Raw genomic sequence first — 20,834 nt, 5'->3', positions numbered from 1 at the left:
TATGTAATTTGCAGGACTTGTAAGTAACAAACTTGTTTTTCAAAGTGTCCTGATGGTTACTGCTGAGGGCATCTTGCAATCAATAGGAGAACCACATGGGGTTGGTCCAGACCCTGGTTTCCAGCTGAGACTGACACAAAACACGATACTTATCACATCTCCATTGAACTCATCAGTTTGGCCTGGGCAAAAATCACATGCATCTTGAAAAAGGAGCAACTTCTACTGCAAACTATTGAGGTGGTAACTAAAATTTCACATGCTAACCCAGGTATAGTATCTTTCCTGGGGCAAAATGACATGTTCCTTGACATTTGCTTTGCCACTGTTGACCTGGCATATGTCTTTTTCTCTATACCAATTTGTGAAGACCACCAGAAATAGTTTGCCTTTTCTTGTCCCGGCTAACAGTATACTTTCCCAGTTCTGCCCCAGGCTAGGCCAATTCTGCTCTTTGTTGCATTTATTCTGCCAAGACCCTGATTGTCCTGACATGTTACAAAACATCAAACTCTACCTTGCTGGTGACATTATGATGATTGGCTCTGATGTTCACAAAGTAGCAGATACTTGAGGGGCCTTCCTAATGGGAACTAGAAGGTAAGAGATAGATCTTAGAAAAATTCACGGGCCTGTGACCTCGGTGAAGTTTCTGGAAGTTTAAATGTCACTTTTCCCGAGGGATGGTTGAGTTGCTGTTCTTTGAACCACCTACAATGAAAAAAAAGCAAAATTCTTGGTGAGCCTTTTTGTATTTGGGGAGCAATATATACATTATACACAGCATTTGCATGTGCTATTTGGATCATCTACAGAATCAACAATAAGGCTACCAGTTCTAAGTAGAGATGAGCAAAAGAATGCTCTGCCACTGCCACAAGTTCAGGCTGTAGTATAAGCCACTTTATCCCTTGGGACATTTTACCCATTAGGTCCAATGATACTTAAAGTGTCTGTGGCAAATGGTTATGCTATAAGGAGCCTGTGGGCAAGCACTGACCATATAGTCACAACACCAAGCTCTAGGATTTTGGAGCATATCTATGCCTTGTGCTGGATATGACCACTTTCTTTTTAAAAAATAGTGGTATGTATATCAGTCTGAGTCCCAGGCACTGAGAACCATGGGAACTAATGGTGTAAATTCTGAGGGTAGGAGAAGATGAGATGAGATGTCCCAGCTAAAGGAGTAATGCAGGGAGAAAAAAGACAGGGTTGCAAATTCCTCCTTCCACTTTCTGTTCTATTTAGTCCCTCAGTGGATTGGATAGGGTCTGACCTGTACTAAGGAGGGCTGCTTACTTCGTTGAATCCACTAATTCAAATGCTAATCTCATCTGGAAACATCCTCACATACACACTCAGAAATGGTTAATCTGGGTGCTCTGTGGACCATTTAAACTGATACATAAAATTAACCATCACAGATCACTAGGTACTTGAAAAAAGAATAGATTTGGAAAATGGGTGACAAGGATGTCTGGGGAGGAGGTCTGTGGATGGACCTCTTAGAAGATCAGATTATAAAGATGTTTGTGTCCCAAGTAAATGACGACCAAAGACATTCACTGAAGAGAAGCTCTCAGTAATTAGGTGGACAAATCATGTATTCTGTGGGTGTCATTCTCTTTTCCCAGCCACTCCAGTGCTTGCTCAATGGGTGCATGAAAAGAGCAGCCATGGTGATAGGGATAGAGGCTATGCATTGGTTTGACAGCATGGATTTGCTCTTACCAAGACTGACCTGGCAAACACCACTGCTGAGAGCCTACTGTGTTAGCAAGAGACCAATAGTGATTCCCTACTATGGTCCCCTTCACTGGGGGAACCAACCAGTCACCTCATGGCAGGCTGATTACATTGGACCTATTCCATCCTGGAGAGGGCAGAGATTTGTCCTCAGTGGAATAGACATGTTCCGGACCTGAATACACCTTTCCTGCCCGACAATGCCTCCGCCAGTAGCACTGTCTATGGACTCACAGAACCCCTTACCCCCATCGTGGTATTTCCCGTAAAACTGTTTCTGATCGGTGATTTCCATAGCACTGCTTCTTTTATAGCAAAAGGAATGCAGCAATGGGCTCTTGGCCATGAAATTAACTGGTCTTCTCCATACTCCATCAATTAGAAGCAATTAGGCAAATTTTGAAAGCTTACTAATGTAATAGAATGGCTCACTGAAGACTCATTTGTGTCAGTTGAGAGGCATGCCTTAAAAGAAATGGGTGCTATATTAAAGAATACCAAGGGCTGCCTGAGTGGCTCAGTCAGTTAAACATCTGCCTTTGGTTCAGGTTATGATCTCAGGGGCCTGGGATAGAGTCCCACATCAGGTTTCCCACTCAGCAGGGAGTCTGCTTCTCCTTCTCACTCTCCCTCTGTTGCTCTCGTTCTCTCTCAAATAACTAGACAAAATCTTAAAAGAAAAAGAAAAAGAATACCGGATATGCTTTGAAACAGAGAATAATCCAAGGTGGTGTTTCCCCCCAATCAGAACATATGGGTCTTGGAATCAAGGAGTGGAAGTGGCTCATTGACTTGTAAGCCTAATCATTCACTGGTAGAATTTTTGCTTCCTACCCTGGCTGCCGTGTGTTCTACTTGTATGGAATTCTTAGTCTGCAAAGAGAAGATGCTCTCCAGAGGACTCCCTATGGCCCCAGGTGAATCACCCCAGTCACTGTGGCGCTCTGCCAGACCTGACTGAGGAGAAGAGAAGCATCACTGACATTTCTGTGAAGAGTCCAGGAGAAAGACAATCTCTCAAAGGTGCTCATTTCTGGATAATACATTCTGGGTAGTATTGGAAGAGTTTGGATTCTGTCAGGTTTATACAAGAAGAGAGAAATCAGCCATGCATACAGATTTTTTACTTGCTTGTCTAAATGGAAAGAAAAGTCAGGGTTTCAAGAACTGTTGAAGTGGACAAATCTTGCCCAGGCTTCTGAGACTTTTGAAGATGCCGTTGAAAAGCTTGCATACCATCCTATCTGTAAGTTATGGCATAAGACTAACACAGAGCTGGGTTGCTGGTTAACACAAAATTAATGTTAGTCTGGTGACATACTGCTTTAGCCATACCTGGTGTTTATGCTAATGTTATTACTATGCAAACATTCTAGATGAATGGCCCACTTGTACCTTTATTTTTTTATTTTTTTTTTTAAAGATTTTATTTATTTATTTGACGGAGAGAAATCACAAGTAGATGGAGAGGCAGGCAGAGAGAGAGAGGGAAGCAGGCTCCCTGCTGAGCAGAGAGCCCAATGCGGGACTCGATCCCAGGACCTTGAGATCATGACCTGAGCCGAAGGCAGCGGCTTAACCCACTGAGCCACCCAGGCGCCCATATTTTTTAAAGATTTTTGTTTATTTATTTGACAGCCATAGATGGAACACAAACAGGGGGGGGTGTGAGAGAGGGAGAAGCAGGCTTTTAGCTGAGCAGGGAGCCTGATGCTGGGCTCCATCCTAGGACCCTGGTCAGGACCTGAGCCAAAGGCAGAGGCTTGACGATTGAGCCACCAAGGTGCCCCATTTATTTTAAAGAGTGGGGTGAGGAGGGAGAGAATCTTCGAGCAGACTCCCTGTGGAGCATGGAGCCGGGTGTGGGACTCGATCCCATGATTCCAAGATGGTGTCCGGAGCCGAAATCACCAGCTGGATGCTCAACCAAGTTAGCCACCCAGATGTCCCTCTTTGCACCTTTACAACAGTGCCTCTTTCATCTGTATTCTCATGTTGTAGTTAAATGCACCTATTCTGGTGTCTGATACTGGGGTTTGAATCCTGGCTCAGTCACTTTCCAACTCTGTGATCTCGTGTATGTCAAGTAACCTCTCTGTGCCCAAGTTTCCTTATTTACAGAACAAGGATGATGGTGGTATGTACTTCGGAGTGTTGTTTGGAGAATTAATTAAGATAACACATTCAAAGTCCTTACAGTATTGCTTGGCCCACAGTAAGCAATGAATACACTTTAGCAAGTAATATAATCATTTAGCCATGCTTGCTCAACGTCCGCTTGCCAGGAATACAGACCATTTTATATCCTCTATTTCTCTTTCTCTGGCAAACCTTCAGAATGCCTGCTAAGTATCTGTAACAAACCAAATTGTGTCTCCTTCCCTCTCCCCCCAGTTTCACATGTGGAATCCTAACCCCCAAAGAGATTGCATTTGGACATGAAGACTTTAGGGAGGTAATTACTTCTTTAGGTCACATGGGTGGGCCTCTAATCTGATAGGATTGGTGTCCTTATACAAGGAGGAAGAGACATCACATCTCTCTCTCTCTCTCTCCATGCAGGGAAGAAGAGGCCACATGAAGACATAGAGTGTGAGGCAGCTGTCTATAAGCCTGGAAGAGAGCCCTCCCCAGAAACCAACCCTGATGATGTCTTAATCTTGGACTTCTGGCCTCTAGAACTGCAACAAGAGAAATGTCTGCTGATTAAGCTGTCTAGTCTGTGTATTTTGTCATGGTGGCCCGAGTGGTCTAAGAGCAAGACATGATGAAGTTTCCTAACTTACATGCTCAGTGAGACAAATGAGCAGTGCTGATATATGGTGTCCAAGATCATCCTTGAACACAATTTACCCATCGTGTGAAAGTCTGGTATCTACCATGGGGTGTGTTGGGGGGGTCATATACACTATTAGGACTACTGTTCACTGGATTCCCTCTAACGATAATTGTTTTTTTTTTTTTCCCTGAAAAATTCATCAAAGCCCTAGGCTGACTACTAGATATGTAAGTACAAGTTATTATCTGTGAGAAGCTTCACTGTTACTTCTGCCTGCTTTTAGGCTCATCATAGAGGACTCTGTAGGAATAACTTGGTTGACTGAGTCACTGATCAGATTCTGGGCTAATGTGATTGTGGGACAACTGGAGCCTCCCATTCCCTTACCAGCTGGGCAGTGCTGGGTGAAGTCCTGATCATTCCAGTTCTGGGGGTGCCTGAAGCCCTCCCTTGTTTGTCCCCTTTTGCCCGAGCCTGCCCTTCTCACGGTTTCTTCCTCCAGTTTCAGTCCTATAGGGCTGGACGACAGAGTTGCCTTTGAAAGACTACAGTCATAACAAGCATTCACGAGTTAAACTGCACTAAAGATTTAAGGATCAGAGGAAGAAGATGGGGGCCTTAGGGAGGTGAAGCCCAGCCTTGAAACTTCCTCTCCTGCTGCTTTATCCTCTTTTCTCCTCACCTTTCCTTACAGAATTCCCTAAGAACTTTCCCTTCAAGACATGGAAAAATTTAGCTGGGCTCCGAGACTCACACTTGCAGAAACCCAAGTAAATAAGATGATTAGGGCACAAGGAGTCTTCCATGTTAAGGCAGTTCTGCTTACATATTTATTATAAATATGTATTACATACAATATGTAGGAGAAGTGCCATGGAATGCATATTACGTGCATGATTATATGCATGATGTAATGCATATATAAAATATTATATAGTTATAAATAAATGTCCTCTTTTTTCTTTTTCTTACTATATCAGGAACACTTAGGGCCATTTGGACATAAACGGAGCCACTGAGTTGAGAGAGAGAGAGAGACTGCTGAGCCTGAGTCTCATCAGACTCACACACTGACTTGTGAAAAGCTGGTTGAAATTTACTTCGTAATTTATTCCTCGGGTGTAGGGTGTTCAGAATCTGGAAGTAGGAATTATATAAATCATGTCGCTTTAGCAAAATCAGGACAAAATGGCTTTTCAGATCTTTTATTAAGGCTTTTCTAAGATTATCATGAAATAAGCGACTTGAAGGAGAGCAAAAGAGAGATCTCCAAAAAAGTTTATTAGCCCACGCTGAGTTTCCGAATGAACCTCCGTGAAACAGAAGTTGATTTCTACGCATTTTGACTCTAAAAGAATGACACAGAAAATGTAAACGCGTCTGCCGAAGACTCATGCAAAGCCACAACGATTGTCGTCTGCAGGCCACTTTGGAGCAGGCTTTCCGCTTGGAAAGCTTTGACCCAGCGCATCCGTGGGGCCAGGGAGGAGGGCTGGGCCGCCGCTCTGGGCAGCAAGTGACCTTCCCGCGCAGGCTCCGCACTCCCCCGACTCCGCGCTGGGCCTGGGGGTATGGACACCGCACTCCGCGACTCCCGAGCGTCCCTGGCCCGCGGCCCACGCCCGCCCCGGCCGCCTCCCCGCCCTCTCCCGCCGCCGCCCACGCCCCGTCGCGGGGGGCTGGGCAGGAGGCGGGCATCTCGCCGGCCCCGAGACCCTTTAAAGCGTCGCGGGCGAGGGCCGGGCGCGGTAAGCTCGGCTGCGGAGAGAGCGGCTCCGAGCGCAGCGCTCAGGGCTGCCCTTCGCCCGCCGGCGGGGCGGCGCTGTCGGCCGGGGCGGGCGCTCCGGGCTCCCCGACGCCTCCTGTTCGCCGCGGCCGCGCCACCCCGCTCTGTCCTGCCAGTCCCCGGCGTCCCTGCCATGCGCCCAGGCTAGTGCGCCTAGGGCGCAGCGCCGAACCCGGCAGCGCCAGCCGCCAGCTCCCGCCGCCGGCATGCTGCGCCCGCTGCTGCTCGCGGCGCTCTGCCTGGCCGGCCGGCTCGGGGCCGCCCGCGGCTGCCAGCTGCCCTCCGAGTGGAGACCCCTGAGCGAGGGCTGCCGCGCGGAGCTGGCCGAGATCATCGTGTACGCCAAGGTGCTGGCGCTGCACCAGGAGGTGCACGGCCTGTACAACTACCTGCCGTGGCAGTACGAGGCCAGCGACGCGGGGCTCTTCTACTCGGCCGAGATCGAGATGCTTTGCGACCAGGCGTGGGGCAGCATGCTCGAGGTGCCCGCAGGCTCCAGACTCAACCTCACGGGCCTGGGCTACTTCTCATGTCACTCCCACACCGTGGTCCAGGACTACTCCTATTTCTTCTTCCTCAGGTGAGCGCGGCACCTCCCGCCCACACCTCCTCTTCCAGCTATTTCATGACCTCCCGAGGGCACCGTTATCTGGAGCCAGGCCCGGAACAACAGGGAATCCTGTCCGTGCCATTCGGGAATACGCCTTGGGCTCCTTTTCCCTCCTCTTTTTTCTCTCCTGCTCCGCGGGACGTCTGACAAAGGTCCTGGGTGCATTTGGCTAAGGCTGTTAAAAACAAACAAAACGAGGTTTGATTTCTGTGCTTAAAGCGTAGAAGATTGTTTCAGGCAAAAGCCCAAGGTGGTTTCCAAAAATCCATTTGACTCTTCTCCTTTAAATGTATACTTTTAATTGGATTCCCTGGGAGTAGCTTGGGATGGTGAGGAGGGGGGAAAAAACCCCAAACTTTGAAATCAGACTCCTTGGAATTCTGGCTCTGCTCCTCCTGCGATTTTTTTTTTTTTTTGAGAAAATTGTCTTTTGAAGAACCTCCCTATCCTCACTTCCATAATGTGAGGAACCAGCTCAGTTGAGACTAGCGCACAGTTACGCAGAACACCTGGTGCAGGTTAGATGTGGAAGGAATAGTCCCTCTTTCCCCCACCTGCTGAAATGCCAAGATGGGCATGGTGTGGAATGCAGCCCAGCTGTTCCTTTGTTTGACTATCCACCACCATCTGACCTCAGCTCTGGGCTTTGCACAATAGCAAAGGTTTCTGTGGGGGCCTTCTGGAGGGGTGTCTGGTTCAGAGTGCTTTGAAGAGTATAGGTGAAACAGGCAGGCGGTGCTCTGACCGGAGGCTCCTGGAATCTTGTTAAGTTCCATGAAAGTTGGCCTGCAGTCAAGACGGAATTCACGTGTATAAGAATTCAGTCAATGGGTTTGCAGTTTGAAATGGAGAACAGGTGGAACCCTGAATGCATTGGCTGTCTCCAGTTGAATCAGGGTGATATAGGACAGCTGAGCGAAGCCTTGAACTAGTATGTAAACTCCGTATTAAACTAGTGAGGGAATTAATCCACAGTTGAGACTGGTAATGGTTCCAGTTTTCCCAGTCTGTGAAGTGGCAGCAAGGACAGTTGGAATGACTGTGACCCCAGTCTGCAGACTCAATTTTTAGTTCTTGAGACTTCATATCCTGCTGAGAAAGAAAAAAAAAAAAAGTAAGATGCACCCGGGGGGGCGTTCATAAGCTCATGGCAACACATGTTTCCCGTATTGAAGCCAGAACCTCTAAGTTTAGAATACGTGGCGTGCTTCGTGTTGGCTTGAGTGGTTTAGTGAGATTAAGTTTTTTTTTTTCTTTAATTGCTGAGGAAGTATAGTTTCTAAATAAAGTCAGCAAGGAGTGAGATAGTATCCTTGATGCAAAGAAACTTAACTCCGCTTTTTCATGTGTTTCTTTAGGAAGGACACTGAGACCTCAGCTATAAAACTATTAATCACTGAAACTTTCTTTTCCAAAGAAAAAAAAGAGCTGGAGAACTTGAGCAGACATGATTTTTTCCCTGATTTTTATCATGAAAGAGCTTTGTCCGGTGGCTGTGTGGTGGTCAGCCAGCTCTTTCATCTTTCCCTCTGACATATTTACAAAAAGTTAGGGGCAGAAATAGAGTCAACTGGTAGTCTGACAGATTTCCATTTCACAGGGCTGTGTTGCCCTGAAGTGCGTTAACAGCCGCATACAAATCATTCCTCCCCTGTTATTCTGGGACCCAGTGAGATGAGAACAGATTCTGGGCAGTGTCACAGGGGAAAGTAGCAGTGGAGGCTCCTTGGCGAGGCCTCCATCCCTTCTTAGTACTGAAGGGTAACTTCGACCTCCTCTTCCTCTATGGGATTTCTTTCTCTTTCCAACACACAGTTTACTCTGAGCTCTATAAAAATGTTAAGATCTCTACTGTACTCACTCTATACCAGCTACTTGATCTAGTGCAGTCCTTCCACCACCAGCAAGAAGGTGTTATTCTCTTTTTACAGACTGCAATAGTGAAGCTTAGCTAATCGAGGAAATTCAACTCTTGACAGAAGAGCAGTAGCAATGGCAGGATTCGAACTGGCTCATTAGAACTGGCTTTCCTTTGGTCAAAAAACGAGGAACACTCGGTGAGAAAGAACACCACTTGGGAGATCTACAAGTAGACAAATCTATATGCACTCCCCCACCCCCACAACCCTTCACCCAAACTCCCCTTTGGGAAAACCTTAAGGATTTTACCTCCTGTAATGTGAGGCAGAGAAACATTTAGAAATGGTAAGTCCTCAAATGAGAGCCACGTGAGAACTAGTGTAATGGCGAGATTGCCAGTCTTTACAACTCTTGATGAAAGCTGGTATGCCCTATGGCTGTCCAGTCTAGAGTTGAGATTTTTCTTTTTTTCCCCATTAGGATGGATGAGAATTATAATCTCTTGCCTCACGGAGTCAATTTCCAAGATGCTATCTTTCCGGACACTCATGAGAACCGAAGGATGTTTTCCAGTCTTTTCCAGTTTTCGAACTGTTCTCAGGGGCAGCAACTGGCAGCTTTTTCTAGCGACTGGGAGATCCAGGAAGACAATAGGGTAAGAATTGGCTGTTCCCTGTGTCACAGCAAAGTAACAGACTAGCTACATGTTGTCTGAATATTATGACCAAAGGAGTCAAGTGTACTCGTCCAGAAGCCCAGACCAAAGAGTATTATCCCTCCTGTTACCCTGCGGTTAAAAAAAAAAAAAAAAAAAAGTTAAAAAAAAGAACACTGTTGGGGCACCTGGGTGGCTCAGTTGGTTAAGCAGCTGCCTTCGGCTCAGGTCATGATCCCAGCATCCTGGGATCGAGTCCCACATCGGGCTCCTTGCTAGGCAAGGAGCCTGCTTCTCCCTCTGTCTCTGCCTACCACTCTGTCTGCCTATGCTCGCTCTCCGTTTCTCTCTCTGACAAATAAAAATAAAATCTTTAAAAAAAAGAAAAAGAACACTGTTCATAAACTGGATTCCTGAGGCTTGACTAGTTGTTTGGGATTCCTCATAAAGTGAGAGAACAGATGGAATGAAATTTGGCACACAGCCTCAGTTTCCTCTCCTGTAAAATGGAAACAATCTACATCATAGAGTTGATGCAATATGACTTAACTTTGTTTAAAGAAAAAAAGTAAAAAAATGAAAATGTTAAAGCCTTTAACCTAGTGACTGACAAAGTACTCAGTACCTGAGAGCCGTTATCATTACTCTTATTGATGGCATAATCTAGGGACTCTTCTAAGGCTGAAGAGAAAGTCCTCAAGGAAATGGTTGTCTTAGCTAACACGTCCACGATCGTTAACTCTAGTTATGAAGACTTCAGAGGTACAGGGTGGCCAAAGCGGGCTGGAATGTAAGAGTTAAGATAATCTGAAAATATAAAAGGGATCTGCCCATCTGAGACCGATGCCAAAGCTGGGAGATTTTAAAGACTGTCCCTTTCCCAAACGGCCTTGCTATACAACGGCCTTGCTATACTTGAGCTGGGATGATCGTAGGACTGGGACTGTAGAGGAAGTAGCCAGACCCAGTCTCCCATCTGAGATGTTTTTAGGGCAGTGTGACAGATGGTTGGGAGCATTCTGATGTGCGGTTTTAAGTATCTAATAGGACAAGGACTATCTTTTTTTTTTTTTTTTTTTTAAGATTTATTCATTTGTCATAGAGAAGCGAGAGCAAGCACAGGCAGACAGAGTGGCAGGCAGAGGCAGAGGGAGAAGCAGGCTCCCCGCCAAGCAAGGAGCCCGATGTGGGACTCGATCCCAGGACGCTGGGATCATGACCTGAGCTGAAGGCAGCCGCCCAACCAACTGAGCCACCCAGGCGTCCCAGGACAAGGACTATCTTGATGGATTAATGAACTAGTTTGCACATGTTAAGAGGCTCACATGGGTCCCCAGATCTAGAAGTGTTAAAATGGTAGTGCTGTGAAGTGTGTAAACCTGGTGATTCACAGACCTGTACCCCTGTGGATAAAAATATGTTTATAAAAAATAAAAAATTTAAAAAAAGTGGTGGGGTCACCTAGGTAAGGGACTATAAGACCTGCCAGTTCCCTCTCCAGGAGAGTGTCTAGGTCTGCTTTCCTTTTGTGGGCACATGTCTTTATGCTATTGCTACATTCCTTTGAAGTCTAGGAAGCAGCTTGTTTCTTTATGTTCTGTGTATCATTCGGTCTCAATGGTAGTATTAGGCCTTCATGCACCTTAATGTAGGTTATTATAATCTTTCAATGAATAGTGTTTAAGAATGACTATTCCTGCCCCCATTGAAAATCATCTGATTTTTTTCACCAAAACCCGTGACAAAGAGGAGGAGGAGAATGTGTGCTGGGGGCAAAAGGGTTTAAGAGGGCTAAATACTCCCCTTCATAAGAGAAACTCAATTTATAATTTCTAAAACTGAAGAATCAGGAACTAAAATTATAATTGTGTTACTTAGAAATATGGTGGCAATACCAAGAGAAATATCTAAAAGAACGGAAAGTCATTGCCCTTGGAAGCAGGACTTAAAGTAAAGAATAAGAGGTCAAAGTAAAGGTCTGCTAGTTTTCATTATAAGTCTTACAACATTATTAAGCTTCATAAACATACTAAATGCATGGCTTACTTTGATAAAAAATTAATTTAAAAATTACTAGCTCATTTACCTATTAAAAGTCTAAATAGTCACAGTCACTTTCACCTTGCCTAAAATAATTTATTAAATAAAATCTTACTATAAATACAAAAAAAAATGGTAGTGAGGTTTCTCTCCCTCCTCTTCCAACCAGTAGCTACTGTTACTTGTTTCTTATAAATGTTAGAGCATTTTCACCCAAAAGATAATTCAAACTTGTATTATTTACTGTAGTCTTTGACACAAATGGCAGCCCACTATGCACACTTGGCTATATGTTGCTTTTATTCACAAGTAGATCTTGAAGATTTTTCTACATCAATACGGATAAAGTTGCCTTACAGGCTGTGTAGTGTGTAGTATGTTCTGTTGTGTGCATATGTCGCAATATATTTAATCAAGTCCTCTGTTAATAGGTTTCCAGTATGTTATTCCAAAGAGTGTGGACATGTAGGATATTATACATACCTCATTTGGTAGGACTGCAAGTGTCTAATCTTTAGCCTATATTGTGTGTCCACTATACAGCAGCTACTGTATTAGATGCTAGTTTTTTCAATGTTGAAAACCTTCCACCACCAGCAAGAAGGTGTTATTCTCTTCTTTTTATGGACTGGAATAGTGAAGCTTAACTAATTGAGGAAATTCAACTCTTGGCAGATAGGGGAGCAGTAGCAATGGCAAAAATACTAAGTCCCTGGTCTTCTGAAACTTATAGTCCTAGTGTTGATGGACAGAATCAGAACATCCTGCTAATTATTGGTTAATTTTAAATGGAAACCTATGCTCCAAGAAAAAGAAATTGGGGAATCTGACCTGGACTTCAGAGTAAAGAAAGCCTTCTCTGTTGAACTGATACTGATTTAAGAGCTGATGGGTGAAGAGGTGTCCTAGCTACCCCTGGGATCAAGGAGAGATGAGTGCAGTCCAAAGAAAGACAGTCTGTGCAAAGTCCCTGTGGTGGCAGAGTGCATGGTGCCTTTGAGGGAATGAAAGAAAGCTACTTGGATGGAGAAAAGGGAGTGAGTGAGAAGGATGGGACAAGAACTGGAAGTGGTGCCAGACCTAGTGAGGATTTGCATTTTGTTCTAACTTTAATGGGAAACCTTTTATGTTGTGAAAGGCAGTGGTGATGGGGGTCAAATTTGCATTTTGAAAAACCAACTGGGTTGGAAGGAATCAAAGTGACATGAACAGGTAGTAGTTACAAAGCTACAAGATAGTTGATGGACTAGGTAGAGGCAGTAAGGATAAAGTGGAAAAATTTGGAAGTTATTTAGGAAATAAGTAGGTATTCTTGATGGTTTGGTTGCAAAGGAGGTGGAGGATGGTCAACGATAACTTCTAGCTTTCTGTCATGTGAACTTCATGACAGGACCGACACTGAGAAATGTGAATAGGAAAGGTTTGCGAGAGGAATTTGTATGTCAGATACTGAACATGGAGTTGAGGTGTTTTTGAGTCATCTGAGCCATTTGGTGCCAAGTGAGATCTTGAATAGTGGTTGCATCTCTAAGTTTGGAGCTTTGAGAAGAGCTCTAAGTGGAAGATAGACCTTTGGGACTTAACAATAATTGGATGTCAGTTGAGACTGGAAGTGAATGAGATTTTCAAGAGAGAGCACATAGGGAGAGCAGAGCGTAGGCCCCAGGGTAGGACTGAGCCTTGTGGAATGCTAATACTGCTTGAGAAGGAAAATAGTAGGAGAGTCTAGGGTACACAGTGTTTCTAGAAGGATGAGTGATTATCAGAGTCAAAAGCTGTTGAGAAGTCAAGTAAAATGATGACTGAGGAGTAACCTCTCTTTGGTGACTTAAATGAGGACAGTTTCCATAATATTGAGGGAGTTGGGTGGTGGGCATGAATGAGGGTAGACAACTCTTTGGTGAAGTTTGCTGTGGACGGTTTAATACATAAAAAGCTTCAGGTGAAGGGAGTAGAACAGTGGAGGGGCAGGGTTCTGTTGTATTTAAGGATGGCAGCCATGGTATTCACACCACTTGGTCTCTGTTTTCCTACTCTTCAGATACTGTCAAGTTGACTGAACCACCCAAGGACAGGGATGTCTATTTTGCTGACTGTTTATATTTGGTGCATTTTTTAAAATGGGTCTTAAATGGTTGTTAAATGAATCCTGTCTCCAATCCAGAGATAGCTGATGTCTAAGGAAGCAGAAGAAGCCTCTTCTTTCTGTCTCATTTTCTACATTAATAATAAAAATCCATATACAGTAAAAATCACTCTCTTACATATGCTGTTAAGAGTTTTGATGAATGCACATTGTTGTATAATCACAACTACAACCACAGTGTGGAAAAGTACCATCACTGTAAGAACCTCCCTTCTCCCCTTTTTGCCTTCTCAGGGGGACCACTGATATGTTCTCCAACACTAGTAGTGCATTTTCCAGAGTGTCTAATGAATGGAATCATATAGTATGTTGCTTTTTTTTTTTTTTTAGTTTGGATGCTTTTACTTAGGATAATACATTTGAAATTTATTTGTGTTTATTGGTAGTTCACTTTATTTTTATTTGTGGGATATTCCATTGTAGGGATGTACCTTGGTTTGATTTACCCAGTCACCAGCTGAGAGAGATTTAAGTTTATGAATTTAGGCTACTAGACCTTCCCTAAAGACACATGTACAGGTTTTTGTATGCACATAAATTTCAGTGTGTCTTCTGTAAATACCTAGGACGGGTTTGCTGGGTCATATAATAGGTGTATGTCTAACTCCTAAGAACCTGTACAACTGTTCTGGGAATTGAAGTAATGTTTTGCATTTGCATTAGCAATGTATGTAAGCTCCAGTTCTGCATCCTCATCAGCACTTGTTATGGTCAGAAAAAATAGACTTTCTAATAGGTGTGTGGTAGTATTTCCGTGTGTGTGTGTGTGTGTGTGTGTGTGTGTACTTGGTTTGTTCTTAGATTCTACATATAAATGAGCTCATATACAAAAGTTGGGTATTCATCCCTTCTGATGGCTGAGTCATATTTCATTGTGTATATGGACCACGTCTTCTTTATGCATTTGTCTATTGAAGGGCATCTCCACTCTTTCCACAGTTTGGCTATTGTGGACATTTCTGCTGTGAACATTGGACGCATGTGGCCCTTCTTTTCACTACATCTGTATCTTTGGGTGGATATTAAGGAGGGCATGTGTTGCACGGAGTGCTGGGTGTTATACACTAACAATGAATCACGGAATATTACATCAGAAACTAATGATGTACTGTATGGTGATTAATGTAACATAATAAAAAAATAAGAAAATTTAAAAAATGAGCTCATGGGGCACCTGGGTGGCTCATTGGGTTAAGCCTCTGCCTTCGGCTCAAGTCATGATCCCAGGGTCCTGGGATGGAGCCCTGCATGGGGCTTTCTGCTCAGTAGGGAGCCTGCTTCCCCCTCTCTCTCTGCCTGCCTCTCTGCCTACTTGTGATCTCTCACTCTGTCAAATAAATAAAATCTTAAAAAAACTCATATGGCAATTATCTTACTCTAACTTATTTCACGTTATATAATGCACTCAAGGTCCATCCTTCATCCATTGTTGGAAATGGCAGGATCTCCTTTATGAAGGCTAAGTAATCTTTGTGCATATATATATACCGCAGTTTCTTTATCCCTTCATCTGTCAGTGAACATGTAGGTTGTTTCCCTGTCTTGGCTCTTGTGAAAAATGCTTCACTGAACATGGGAATGCAACTAAACCTTCAAGGTACTGCTATCATCCAGTTTGGGTTTCTACCCAGAAGTGGGATTGCTGGGTCATTTGGTAGTTCTATTTTTAGTTTTTTAAGGAAGGTCCATATACTGTTTTTCCATAGCAGCTGTATCAGTTTACATTTGCACCAACACTGTTTGAGGGACCTACCTCTTCTCCACATCCTTGCCAACACGTGGTATCTTCTAGGTTTTGGATTATAGCTGTCCTAACATGTGTGAGGTGATAATTCATCATGCTTTTGGATTACATGTCCTTGATGATTAGTGATGTTGAGCATCTTTTAGTGTGTGTGTTGGCCCTCTCTGTGCCCCTGGAAAAGTGTCTAGTCAGGTCCTCTGCCCATTTTTTAAAAAATTTAAATTCAATTTAGTTAACATATAGCATATTATTGGTTTCAGGGGTAGAATGTGGTGATCGATCAGTTGCATTTAACACTCAGGGTTCATTATGTCAAGTGCCCTCCTTAATGCCCATCTTCCCAATTACTCCATTCTCCCACCGACCTCCCTTCCAGCAACCCTCAGTTTGTTTCCTGTAGTTCGCAGTCTCTTGGGATTTGCCTCCCTCTGTTTTTGTCTTATTTTATTTTCCCTTCCCTTGCTCTTTGTTCATTTGCTTTGTCTTTTAAATTCCTCATGAGTGAAATCACGTGGTATGCCTTTGTCTGGTCCGTCTTTCAGCCTTTTCATGGTCAGTCTTTCTGACTCTTTTGCTTAGCATAATACCCTCTTGTTCCATCCACAACGTTGCAAATGGCAAGATTTCGTTATTTTTGATGGCTGAGTAAAATTCCATTGCATACATATATACACCACATCTTTATTCGTTCATTGGTCAGTGGACATTTGGGCTATTTCTGTTTTTTGGCTATTGTGGACTTTGCTGCTATAAACACTGGGATGCGTGTGCCCCTTTGGATCACTGTTTTTGTATCCTTTGGATAAATCTCTAGTAGTGTAATTGCTGGGTGGTAGGGTAGCTCTATTTTTAACATCTTAAGGAACCTCCATACTGTTTTCCAGAGTGGCTGTACTACCTTGCATTCCCCCCAGAAGTGTAAGAGGATTTCCCTTTCTCCACATCCTTGCCAACATTTGTTGTTTCCTGAGTGGTGAATTTTAGCCCTTCTGACTGGTAGGAAGTGGTATCTCCTTGTAGTTCTGATTTGGATTTCCCTGATGCTGAGTGATTTGAGTGTTTTTTCATGTGTCAGCAATTTGTATGTCTTCCTTGGGGAAGTGTCTGTTTATGTCTTCTGCCTATTTCTTCACTGGATTTTCTTAGTTTTTTGGGTATTGAGTTTGGTAAGTTCTTTATATATTTTTGGATACTAGCCCTTTACCTGTCATTTGTGAATATGTTCTCCCATTCTACAGGCTTTATTTTAGTTTTGTTGATTGTTTCCTTTGCAGTCCTCTGCCCATTTTAAAATCCAATTGGTTTTTGGTGTTCTGCGAGTTCTTTGTATGTTTTGGCTATTAACCTATTATTGAATATATCCTTTGCAAATATCTGCTTTCATTCAGTAGGTTGCCTCTTTATTTGTTAATGGTTTCCTTCACTGTGCAAAAGGCTTTAGTTTGATGCAATCTCAATTTTTTATTTCTGCTTTTTTTGTTTTTGCCCGAGGAGACTTACACAAAAATTCTGCTCAGACTGACGTTTAAGAGTTTACTGCTTATGTTTTCTTTTAGGGGTTTTTTAGTTTCAGGTCTTGCACTTAGAGTTTTTAATCCATTTAGAGTTTATTTTTTTATGTGGTGTAAGGAAGTGGTCCAGTTTCATTCTTCATGTATCCGTTCACTTTTTCCAACACTATTGAAGAGACTGTTTTTTCCCTATAGCATATTCTTGCTGTTGGCATTTTGATAGGGATTACACTGAACGTGTAAATTGCTTTGGGTAGTATGGATATTTTAACAATACTAATTCTTCCAATCCATGAGCATGGTATATCTTAACATTTGTGTCTTCAACTTATTTCATTAGTGCTTTATAATTTTCATAGTACAGATGTTTCATCTTCTTGGTTAAATTTATTCTTAGGTATTTTATTATTATTACTTTTTTAAAAAAGATTTTATTTATTTATTTGACAGAGATCACAAGTAGTCAGAGAGGCAGGCAGAGAGAGATGGGGAGAAGCAGGCTCACCGCTGAGCAGAGAGCGCGATGCAGGGCTTAATCCCAGAACCCTGGGATCATGACCTGAGCCGAAGGCAGAGGCTTTAACCCACTGAGCCACCCAGGTGTCCCAATGTTTTATTATTTTTGATGCAATTGTCAGTGGGATTGTTTTCTTAATTTCTCTTTCTGATAATTCATTATCAATGTATAGAAATGGAACAGATGTCTATATATATAAATTTTGTATATTAGCATTTCCTATATATATTGTCCTATCATTTGCACATAGAGACCATTTTACTTCTTCCTTTCCAATCTGGATGCCTTTTCTTTCTTGTCTAATTTCTCTGGTGAGGACTTCCAGTACTATGTTGAATTAAAGTGATGGGAATGGACATAATCTTGTCTTGTTCCTGATTGTAAGGATGAGTTTTCAGCTTACCTGATGTTACCTGTGGTTTTTCATATATGGTTTTTATTATGTTGAGGTATGTTCCTTCTGTACTCACTTTGTTGAGATTCTTTATCATAAATTATCATGCTGGTTTCTGTGGATGTTGGATCATTCCTGGAATAAATGCCAATTGTTTGTGGTGAATGGTTCTTCTAATAAAGTTTTGAACTGGGTTTTGTTAATATTTGGTTGAAGATTTTTACATTGCTGCTCATCAGGAATATTAACCTATAATTTTTTTTTGTAGTGTTTTTGGCTTTGATAACAGAGTAATGCTGGCTTTGTGGAATGAATTTGGAAACGTTGCTCTAATTTGTGTGAATAGTTTGAGAAGGATAGGTATTAACTTTACTTTAAATGTTCACTAAAATTCACCTGTGAAATTGTCTGCTCCTGGAATTTTGGGAATTTTTGATTATTGATTCAGTTTTGTTGCTAATAGTGCATTCAGAATTTACATTTCTTCCTGATTCAGTCCTGGAAGTTTATATGTTTTTAGGAATTCATCTGTTTCTCCTAGGTTTTACAATTTGTTGGTATATAATTGTTGGTAGTCCTGTCTTATCCCTTGTACTTCTATGATGTTAATTGTAACTTCTTTTTCATTTATCAGTGTGAGTTCTTTTTTTTTTTCCTTGATGTCTTGGTTAAAGGTTTATCAGTTTTATCTTTTCAGAAACCCATTCTTAGATTGATCTTTTCTATAGTAATTTTAATCTCTATATTATTTATTGCTCCTCTGATCTTTATTTTCTCCCATCTTCTAAATTTGGGCTTTGTTCTTCTTTGTCTAGTTGCTGTAGGTGTAAATTTAGATTGTTTGAGGTTTTTGTTATGTTTTGACATAGGCCTGCATCACTATAAACATCCCCTTAGAACTGCCTTTGCTATGTCTCAGATTTTTGAACACAGCATTTCTATTTTCATTTGTCTCAAGGTATTTTTTGATTTCCCTATTGGATTCGTAGCATGTTGTTTAGCCTCTATGTGTTTGTAATTTTTTGAGTTTTTTTCCTTGTAATTTCTAGTTTCATATCTTTTGTGATCAGAAAAGATATTTGAAGACGTACAAATGGCTATCAGACACACAAAAAAATGTTCATCATCACTAGCCATCAGGGAGATTTAAATTAAAACCACATTGAGATACCACCTTACACCAGTTAGAATGGCCAAAATTAGCAGGATAGGAAACAACATGTGTTGGAGGGGATGTGGAGAAAGGGGAACCCTCTTATACTGTTGGTGGGAATGCAAGTTGGTGCACCTTCTTTGGAGAACAGTGTGGAGATTCCTCAAGAAATTAAAAATAGAACTTCCCTATGACCCTGCCATTGCACTAGTGAGTATTTACCCCAAAGATACAGATGTAGTGAAAAGAAGGGCCATCTGTACCCCAATGTTTATAGCAGCAATGGCCACGGTCACCAAACTGTGGAAAGAACCAAGATGCCCTTCAACGGACAATGGATAAGGAAGATGTGGTCCATACACACTATGGAGTATTATGCCTCCATCAGAAAGGACGAATACCCAACTTTTGTATCAGCATGGATGGGACTCGAAGAGATTATGCTGAGTGAAATAAGTCAAGCAGAGAGAGTCAATTATCATATGGTTTCACTTATTTGTAGAACATAACAAATAGCATGGAGGACAAGGGGAGATGGAGAGGAGAAGGGAGTTGAGGGAAATTGGAAGGGGAGGTGCACCATGAGAGACTATGGACTCTGAAAAACAATCTAAGGGTTTTGAAGGGGCAGGGAGGTTGGGGGAACCAGGTGGTGGGTTCAATACCCATTGGAGAGGGCACGGATTGCATGGAGCACTGGGTGTGATGCAAAAATAATGAATACTGCTACGCTGAAAAAATAAAAATAAGAAAAGATGTTTGATATAAATTTAGTCCTTTTAAATTTATTGATACTTGTTTTGTAGCCCAACTTGTAATGTATCCTGGAGAATGTTCCATGTGCACTTGAAGAGAAGGTGTATTTTGCAGTTCAATGAATTGTTCCATATATGTCTGTTCAGCCCATCTGGTCTAATGTGTCATTTAAATCCACCATTTCCTTATTGATTTCCTGTCTAGATAATGTACCAATGCCATAAGTGGAGTGTTAAAGTTGCACTCTTAATGTATTACTGTCAATTTCTTTTATGTCTGTTACTATTTACTTGATCTATTCAAATGCTTCTATGTTAGGTGCATAGGTATTTATTATTGTTATGTCCTTTTGTTGGATTGATTTTGTTATGCAATGCATTTCTTTGTCTCTTGTGACCGTCTTTGTTTCAAGTCTATTTCATCTAGTAAGTATTGTTACCCCAGGTTGTTTTTTTAACTTTTCATTTGCATGGAATATCTTTTTCCATCCCTTCAGTTTCAGTCTATATGTATCTTTAGGTTTGAAGTGAGTCTCTTGGAGGCAGCATATAGAGTCTTTTATTTTTTTAAATCTATTGTTACCATATGTTTTTTGATTGGGGCATTTAGACAATTTATATTTAAAGTAATCATTGGTAGCTATGTACTTTTATTTTGTTGATTTATGGGATTTTTTTTGGTAGTACTTTAGTTTTTTAAAAAATAGAACTAACATATGATGTTATATTTGGTCAGTAATTCTCTATACTTCTCAGTGCTTGTCATGATAGGTGCACCTTTAATTCTCTTTATCTATTTCACCTAGTCCCTCACTCTCCTCTTTGGCAACAACCAGTTTGTTCTATGTATTTAAGAGTCTGTTTTGGGGTACATAGAATGACTCAGTTGGTTAAGCATCTGCCTTCGGTTCAGGTTGTGATCCCAGAGTCCTGGAATCGAGCTCCACCTCAGGTTCCCTGCTCAGTGGGGGTATGGGTTGGGGTGGGTGTCTGCTTCTCCCTCTCCCTTTGCATCTCTCCCTGCTTGTTCTGTCTTTCTCGCTCTCTTTCATGTGCTTGCTTTCACTCTCTCTCAAATAAATAAAATTAAAAAAACAGACATTTTGTTTTTTAATTTTTGTTTGCTTGTTTTCTT

The 20,834-nt window shown here is 42.2% G+C and overlaps 1 protein-coding gene across 1 annotated transcript in view; it reads left to right on the top strand.

Annotated features, from left to right (window-relative positions):
• Positions 1-6,282: 6,282 nt before the first annotated feature.
• CCDC3 (coiled-coil domain containing 3) overlaps positions 6,283-20,834 on the top strand; it is a 123,915-nt gene continuing 109,363 nt past the window's right edge. Inside the window, exons 1-2 of the mRNA XM_013047011.2 lie at positions 6,283-6,894; positions 9,265-9,439. Coding sequence (XP_012902465.2) covers positions 6,521-6,894; positions 9,265-9,439 — 549 coding nt within the window. The 5' untranslated portion in view covers positions 6,283-6,520. The remainder of the gene's footprint in view (positions 6,895-9,264; positions 9,440-20,834) is intronic.

This window comes from Mustela putorius, unplaced genomic scaffold (genome assembly GCF_011764305.1).
Source record: "Mustela putorius furo isolate JIRA1106 unplaced genomic scaffold, ASM1176430v1.1 tig00003913_pilon_pilon_pilon, whole genome shotgun sequence".
NCBI classification, from domain to species: Eukaryota; Metazoa; Chordata; class Mammalia; order Carnivora; family Mustelidae; genus Mustela; species Mustela putorius.
This window is presented reverse-complemented; position numbering and strand designations above follow the sequence as displayed.